This window comes from Poromitra crassiceps (genome assembly GCF_964638095.1).
Source record: "Poromitra crassiceps genome assembly, chromosome: 3".
Lineage (NCBI taxonomy): Eukaryota > Metazoa > Chordata > Actinopteri > Beryciformes > Melamphaidae > Poromitra > Poromitra crassiceps.
The window spans coordinates 41,153,021-41,161,783 of record NC_139625.1 but is presented as its reverse complement, the minus strand read 5'-3'; the positions used below and the strand labels follow the sequence as shown (position 1 = coordinate 41,161,783).

Sequence of the window (8,763 nt, the reverse complement as noted above, 5' to 3'; positions counted from 1 at the left end):
TGGCCCAGAAAATTGTCAGCGAAGAGTTGCATTCATTTTCAATTGAAAATAAAACTTTCAAAAACTTTCAAAAGATGCGGATTCATTTTCATATCCTCCCCCCCACCCACATATTGTGATTAAGAAGACCAAAAGACACTCGTTTCATAAGATAATTTAGTGCATCTTTAATTTTGTCAATCACTCCAATACAGTGTTTATGGCATGTCTGAAAGATCTGAAAATGATTGTACATGAAAGAAGGCTTTATGCAGGGTGATAAAACCCATGATAGTCACTTGCATTATTTTCACATGAAGATTGTGTCAAGCTAATAGTTACAACATAATTATAAAACATTATGCAATATACAACTATAATTAGCAGTGCATGTACATTTACACAACACACAGCTATGAAATGAAAATAAAAGCAGAGCAAAATAATACTGACAAGTTGCCACAATTCTCTTCCAGCTGAACAATCTAAAACTAGCTCATCTATACGGATTAAAACTAATCCTAATAAAAAAAGTTACACCTTTGTAAACATGTTGGCACACCTATGAACTCAATCATTCTCTAAATGTGCTGAGGCAGATTATGTGAGTAGACACTAAACATTATAATAAACCATGAGAGCATTAAAATTCAACAATAGTTGCAGAACATAGTAACAGACTATAGATAGTTTTTCTAACTTTCAAAATGGTGTGTGTGTGTTTTTACAGATTTACAAAATGATTTATTCATCCAACATCTACATTTCATCTCACTAAAATGCACTACAAGAAATGATGAAATAATACTGTCGAGTGACTAACTTGAGTGACTAAAGAAATCACCTTCCTTCAACTTGTTCTTTCTCTACTTAAATCAGCCTATAAACAGGAGGAGGTCTTGAACTCCTCTGGGACGTCGCTGTCCAGTTTACAGATCACCTTGTATATGGCCTTTTTCCAAGAGGGGTCTGAATCTTTGGCTGTGGAAATGGCGTTGTAAAATTCATGTAAGGTAATTTCAGAAACCTCCAGGAATCTGTCTGGAACCTGTAAAACAGGGAAAGCATGGAGACTTCTCTGATAAGAACCTTATTCCACTAGTGAATCAGTAGTATATCTATTTAATGCTTTGGCACAAACCATACTGACATGTTCTCTATTCAGCTTACTCCAGTGGTTCTCAACCTGGGGTCCGGGGACCACCATAGGTCAACATTATTTCATTTACAAGACGTTAAGAATTAGAGAATGTAGAATGACTGTTTTGATCCTAGTTTATCTGTTATCTCTCTACCTGCACAACAGATACAGCAGTCAAGGAATTCTGCACAAAATCATCTAGCAATAAAAACATATTCGCAGATTTGGGTCTGACAGAACAAATCTTGTGAAATTGGGGACATGGTCCTAATGTGGATTCAATTTGGGGTCCTTGATATGAAAAAGGTTGCGAATCACTGGTTTACTCTGCATAAAGAATACATGATGCACCTGTAGCACAATTCTTCAAGCACTCAGACTGATAAAAAGGAGCTCATCTCTTTGTTCTCTGCACACATACAATAAATGCATTAACCAGCCTTGTTTTCTTGGACCTACACTAACTGTTGGGAAAGAGAGAGCGCCCCAACTTCCCAGGAATTCTAGCCTGTCCTCTCAGCGCCAATCGACAGATGCAGCCTAGATGCAAAGGATGCTGGGAGAAGGCCCGAAACCGCCGCCCTTGTTTCCCATCCATTGGCCGGTTAACACAACAGTTGTTGGCATAAGTTATTTTTCTTTCCCCCTCATCTCTCGACACAAAGCATCCCTGGGAAAGGAATGTCTTGGTCCCAAGGTAAAGACAACGGTCTCGTCTCTTTCCCACCAAACGGCCGTCTCCCTCGGAATTCACTGCGTCTTTCTCAGCATTCCGCATCAGTAGCAATCTGAGTCTCGCTCAGGCGTACTGGTCCTCTAATCCCCAGTTGTTTTAGTGGGATTCTGTGGCTTCCTCTTCCCACAGTTTGATAAAGCATCACTCTGGAGTTGAGATAATGGCTGTGAAGGCTGGCCAGCCACAGGTGCAGCGTGACACATAGGTCAGTACCAGGACATGGGTGACATGCTGGAGGTCTGACTGACCTATCAGCAGCTTGGCCACTGCTGCAGCTACTGTGATGAACCAGTCAGCTGCCAGGCTTCCTGACAAACTACTGCAAGACTGACTAAAGCGCATCCACTGAGTGATGTTTTTACTGTAATTATATGCAGAAAAATATAGATTTGCACAAGGGGAGCAATGATGAAGAATAGTAGTGAAACTCTCACTTTTGGTCATACATTGTATGTGTGCAGTGATTATTTTGAAAAAAATCAAAGAGCACAGAATCAGCTAGAATCAGCAGTGGTTCTCAATATGGGGTCCCCTGGACCACCAGGGTGCTTGAGGGCATCCCAGGGGGTTCCCACAAATTGATGAATCATTATTTCATACCGAGAACAATTCTAGAATGTAGAAGAATTACTATGTTGATCATAGTTTCACTGTTATCTCTCTATTATACAGATAGTCATGGAGTTCTGGACAAAATCATACCTACAAAAAATATTCTCAGATCTGTGTCCGAGAGACAAAATCTCACCAAATGGGGGTCCATGGCCCTATTGTGTGGACTGCATTGTGTGGACTACATTGTATGGACTACATTGTGTGGACTACATTGGGGTCCTTGATATGAAAAAGGCTGAGAAGCACTGAGCTAGAAGCGTTTCTTGATTAGACCAGAGAAATAATTCCACTGCAACATGAATAATGCAAATGATACAGATTAGAGAAAATTGCAGCCTCAATGCGATTAGCGAGGGGAATTTACCTGGAAGTCGTTGGCTTTATTGTAGTGCATGTTGAGTGCCCGGAACAGCTCGGTGTCCCTGCTGACGGAGATCTCCTTGACATCACTGACGCCGTCCACGATGGCCTGGCGGGCAAACTTCTCCATCTGGATATAGTAGAACTCCCTGAAGTTGCTGAACCACTTGATGAGCTGAGAGGTGATGCAGCGATTGAACTGGAAGTGGAGAGAAGCAAAGTATGTGGCTTTATACCATTTATAAGTCTAGTCAGAACATATTGACCAATGGGCTCTCAGTGTTTTAGTATGAGTTTGAGAAGTGGTTTAAAAACCAGCATTCACCTAATGGTCTGGCACTCTTCTCAACATTAATTGCCCTGATCTTTTCCCACCAATGTTCAGGGTGAAAAAACATTCTGTCAGAGCTCTGTGTTTCTAAACTCAGTCTTGACATTAGTCTTGTTATTCTATCTCGTCATCCAGAAAGAGAGAAAAAATGCCTAAGGGCTGGGCAGGCATCAAAGACGTTTCTTCTCTCTGCTGTTGTGGGTGAGAAAGCAGCAGTGTAATGACAGAAGGAAGCTTCCCTCTCACTGACCCAGGCTGATAGAATGGAATCAGACACCAGGATTAGACCCTCTTTTGTTCAGTGCCACTTCCCACCACAGGACTGTAGGCAAGGAGGAGACGTTCGCAGGCCTCCCCCCCCTGACCTCCGGGGGTCAGACCATATTGAGGGGCTGGGGGCCCACATTGGCCCCGGCGATCCGGGGCCACAGTGGAAGGAGGAGAGACAGAAGAGGAGACGGGAGAGGGAGTAGGCAAGGAAAAAGGATATCAAAAAAGGAGGCAGGAGGGGAGGTATAAAGCTTGATGATGTGCAATAGAAGCAGTAAGGATATAGGAAAGGTTAAGAGAAGAAACAATGATAAATAGGAAGAATTAGGAGGGGTATTATAAAAGGACGCGGATAAGGAGACAGGAGAGGAGGTGATGAGGAGGCAGGGCAGGAGACCATGCAGGGCCAAAATACACAGGATGTTGTGGTTAGGGCCAGCGCTCACAGCTCACAGCCTAGTTGCTGCAGCACAAGTCTAATACCAACTCTATGTTGACACTCAATAGCAATGCCTTGCCTACAGAGTCCTTTGTCACTCCATTTGCTGACTGGAGTGGCTTTTTTTAAAGAGAGAATGCCCCTGTATCTCCCTCTGCCCCCAGGACATACTAGCAGCTTAGCGGCTTTGTTAGCGTAAACCCTCTGCTCCTTTGTTTCTCTCCTCCGACACACTGCTGATTCTGTCGCAACCACACATCAACAAGTCGATATTGGGGAGATAAACACAGAACAAACAATTTTGTATATATTTTTTATATAATATAAACTGTGCAATATAAAACTTACCTTGACATCAGGGAAGAAGGTTTTCAGCACATTGGAGCTGGGGTAGCGGGTATAGAAGAACATGAGCTTTGCCTTCTTCAGATGGTTGGGGGTGAGGCCCTCTTGAATGTGCACATATACGTTAAGGCAGATACAAGCTGACAATTAAATAGTTCACAGCATACAGTGCCATGCAAAGTGATAGCACAGCAGAGTATTGTGTTGCCTCAATCTTCAGCTAAATTGAATTTCACTAAAGAACAGCTCGCCATTAACCAGGGAGTCAATAATGACCCTAACATGTGCTTATTGGCAAAACAGCATTACCAATTAGATTAGGGATTTTTAATTAGAGGGTGAAGTACTTCATGCCTGGCAGTTAGGGCGGCTTGTTTTGAAATGTTTTGAAAGGAAGGAGTTGATTTTCAGATATAATTAAGTTGATTTCAAGACAACATATGGTGCAATATATTTTTCCTCTGACAAAATGTTAATTTTGGGGAATGGTATAGAATTACATTACAGCTTATAGAATGCATTTTAAATATTCTGTTTATTAAAAATTATTTCGATGATTTAGGGCAACCGTGTATTGATATCCTAGTCAAATGTCTATTTCAATGATTCTTCTTTATTGTAAATATTATATATTCAATTCCTTCTCAAGTTTCCCCCCTATGGCAGTGAAGATGCACAGGAGTATTTCCTCTGTAGTCCACAACCATGCCTTAGGTCATAATATTTCCTTATCGGGTCACACCACACCATACATTTATTAGGGAAGCCTACCTTTGAAATAAGGAAGTTGGGATGAAAGATTTATGTGGTATTGTTCAAAGAGAAGCAGAGCTCTTTGCACTGTAAAGATAAAGCGGATCCTGAGAGGCAGCAGATAATATTCCTCTCTCAAGCCTCGTGACAAAGAATCAACAACAACACTGACCACTTCTGTCACTATTTTAGGACCCTTTTCTCTGTGATGAGATTAGCAGCAAAGAAATCACTGGTCTTAATTAAGGTCAATATCATATTGATTGTGGACATCAGAAAATACAGAGTTTACAAATATGAAACAGCGGTCAAAATAAATAAATAAATAAATCCTAGACAACACTGATGGATTGACTTTCTTTCAGTTCCTATACGCTGAAATTCTTTTTGATTGTACTCTATTTCTATAGTGTAGATTTCGACAGATGTTTCCAACAACAAATGCTCAAGACAAGAGCTCAAGTGTTATGGTTGGAAGGCACTTGTGGTTTCCAGCGGCACTCAGATGTGACCTTTTAGATGCACCTCTATCACTCTGATGATGGAGAAATGGATCCTGCACCTTTTCAAGTCTGAAAAAACGGGAGGCGCTTCCTGAAACAGAGAGCGATGCTTTCTCTGCCTTTGAAAAATTGGCTTTTGTTCCGGGCAATTCTTATCAAAGCCTTGTATTCCTTTTTATTTGTCTTTTTCTGGACTTAAAGTCATTACTCTGTTCAGATTAAAGAAGATGCTATCATTTTCAGTGGGCTGAGCAAGATCAAAGAAACAATTCTCCTTGAAGTTTGTTACTGGAACTGCTCATGCTGCAATGAATCTCCACCAGTCATTTTTCAAATGGACGGGCTCAAATATATCGAGTTTGTATAATATGCCAAGGTAAACATAAAATGTGTCCTGCAACAAGAATAGTACAACATACAAACATTTTATATCAAAGTATAAAATTACTATTAGATACCATGTTTTTACTCCTAATTTTGTGGCTTTATGTGAATTGCTATTTTTTTTCTTTAAGATAAATAATTTCATAAGAATTTTTTTAATGATTTTAGTAATTTGATAATAAATGAATTATATTTACATAGTAATAAAGACACACTTTTCTTTTTACACCACTCCCATTTCAACCTACAGTACATCTGTCAAACAAATGCCATATTATATCACCCGTTTTTTTCCTTCATTACGAAAGAAAATGGTTATTAATTTCAACAGCTATAACTATGTGTGGTCAAATGCTGCCTCAAGAAGCTCTTATCTGAAAATGCACAACAAATGTAGCTTAACCGTTTCTTTAAGTGAAAGGATATGTTGAGAGACATGTAGGGGTTTCGTTCAGCCATGCTCTGCAGTTCACCACACTCCATCTTGACATGAGGGAGACACAGGTTGTCCACCATCACCGGGCCCAGGGCAGTGGGACGAGGGTGGTGGCCTAGGTGGCCGGACGTCACCTTGGACCTCATGGCCATGGTGTCCCAGGGCAGGTCCACCGAGTCTGGGGAGGTCCTGTCCATCGATGGGGGCATGCAAGGAAGACCCCCGAAGTTGGTGTGGGGCCCGTACTTGAGCAGGTGCTCCAGGATCTGGCTGTCATGCAGAGGGGTGCTGTAGTTGAACTGAAAGGGTGGCTGGTGTAAGGGGTAGGGCCTCTTCACTGTCGGGGTGACTGAGCTCAGAGGGGTCATCGCCGGCTTGCGGACCACCAACGACAGGGCCTCCGTCTGGTCCTCTGGGCTTTGGGCCTCGGTGCTTTCATAGTACTCCAGAGAACGGGGTTTGACCGTGCTCTCTTCGGACTGGGGCTGCTCCTGGGCGCAGCCTGCCTGTTGGCTCTTCTTGTCTGAACCCACACTGATCTGCATCTCTGGCGATGGGCACATGCGCTGCTGAGGGGACAGGTCCAGCCCCGTGGTGGAGACCTTCTTGAACACCTTGTCCACGCATTCATTCACAGCCCGGGACAGCTCCTGCTTCAGGGTGTCCTGCAGGTTCTGGCTTTGTCTTTGGTGGACCAGATAACCCTCTCCTTTCATTCGGCCCTTACACTCTGCAGCCACCCTGTCGTGCTTCCTCTCAAAATCCTCTTCATTGCTGGCGTGGCGCGACACTGTGCTTTGTGGCAAGTTGTCGTGCTCAATGGCGTCAGCTGTCTCGTCGCTGTCTTCATGCTCTGGGTCTTCCTGGTTGTAAACTTGAAGGAACTTCTCTTGGAGCTGACGCAGGCGCCTTTGCATGCTGTGGAGCTGCTCTTTCAGCTTGTGACACTCCTCATCCTTGGGGTTGCAGTTGTCGCCGGTGCTGCTGCATCCGGCTCTTCTGTTTGCCGGGCCTCCGACACCGTGCTCCTGATGCTGAGGCAGCCTCTGTTTGCGTTTGTTCTCTCTGTATGCTTCTCTTGCCTCCCTGGTCTCCCTGGTCTCTCTGGCTTCAGCCTCGGACCTCTCACTGTCTCCATGCGGCCTGCTGTTAGGTGAGCCCGCCATGACCCTGATGATGTTCTCCACTCGGGCTCTCTTGGCCTGCAGGTGATCACTCAGGGGGCGCTCCCCCTCTGGGCTGGCTCCCATCGAGAGGTGGCAGCTGGGGGAGGCAGCATCGGCCGCGCTGTCCTTTGAGGAGACGCTGCTCTGGTCCTCCTGGCCGGAGTCGGCGATGGCAGAGCTGGACAGGTAGAAATGGCTTTCGTCCAGAGCCCGCTTGCTGTGGATGGTCTTGCGGAGCAGCTGGGAGATGATGGATCCATTGGAGTACGAGGCCAGAGACTCGTCGTACATGTTTCGGCGGAAGCAAGGGATCATGAGGTCAGGTTTGTCGTCCTCCAGGCAGCCCTCGCTGGGGTTGTGCATGTTCTGGTCTGGGAGACTGAGGTTCATGCTCAAGGAGAACACTGTTTAGGTTCTTCACACTCTGCAGAATCACAGTATACAAAATGTAAGGATCTGGAAAAAAGAAAAATCAGCACACCATTTATTTCATTCAAAAACATGGATCCTAAGTAAGGTAAAAAAACATATCGAAACTTTCAAAAAAATTGTAGATGCTTCTTCCTCGATCTATTCCTGAATAACTGGTTTCATCAGTAGCTGTCTATTAGATTAATTCCATTTGAAAGCAATGTGTAGTGTCTCTTTATCCATTGGGTAGTAATGTGGATAAAGTGTAAAATGATAATAAAAAAATAGATAAAACAAACTTGTGGATATAACCCTCACAGGTAATGTTGTTATTCCATCTAAAATTTGAAATTACTTCCATGGCTTTAAAATTATTACTTTACCAAATAAAAGTACTATTGCATATTCATAGTATGGGAAATCAAAGGACTCTCCACAATTTCCAAGATCCTCAGATTCGTAAAAGAAATGTCCATGATCTTGAGGAACGTGGGAATGCATTCTTATAGGCTATCCTTTCATCTTGGGTTTTGTACTGTAATGATAGTTAACATGAAGGATAAAAAGAACAATCGTGGCATACCCATGAAAGGTAGATTTCAGTCTGTGAAAGGCAGAGACTCTGCACAAGAAACGGCACTGTATGCATTATTAACGTGAAAATATCATGAATACCTCTTTATCTTTGTATGGTTTTCACCTTAATCAATGACCATCATGATCAATGTTCAGATTTAAAACTGATAAAATCCTAATTTGGCTCAACCAAATTAAAAAGAAAAGAAAAGAAAAGAAAAGAAAAGAAAAGAAAAGAAAAGAAAAGAAAAGAAAGCAATAAAGAAAAATTAGATGGATGATTCAATTGCCAGTCAGTACTGTATGTTAACTGGCTGT

General features: G+C 42.9%; 1 protein-coding gene across 1 annotated transcript; it reads right to left on the bottom strand.

Moving 5' to 3' along the window:
- Positions 1-859: 859 nt before the first annotated feature.
- On the bottom strand, positions 860-7,848 carry prox2 (prospero homeobox 2; the record flags this gene model as incomplete). Its single annotated transcript, XM_083633027.1, has 4 exons — positions 860-1,027; positions 2,836-3,030; positions 4,220-4,356; positions 6,246-7,848. 4 exons carry the CDS (start codon positions 7,846-7,848, stop codon positions 860-862), a joined length of 2,103 nt encoding a protein of 700 aa, XP_083489153.1.
- Positions 7,849-8,763: the final 915 nt, after the last annotated feature.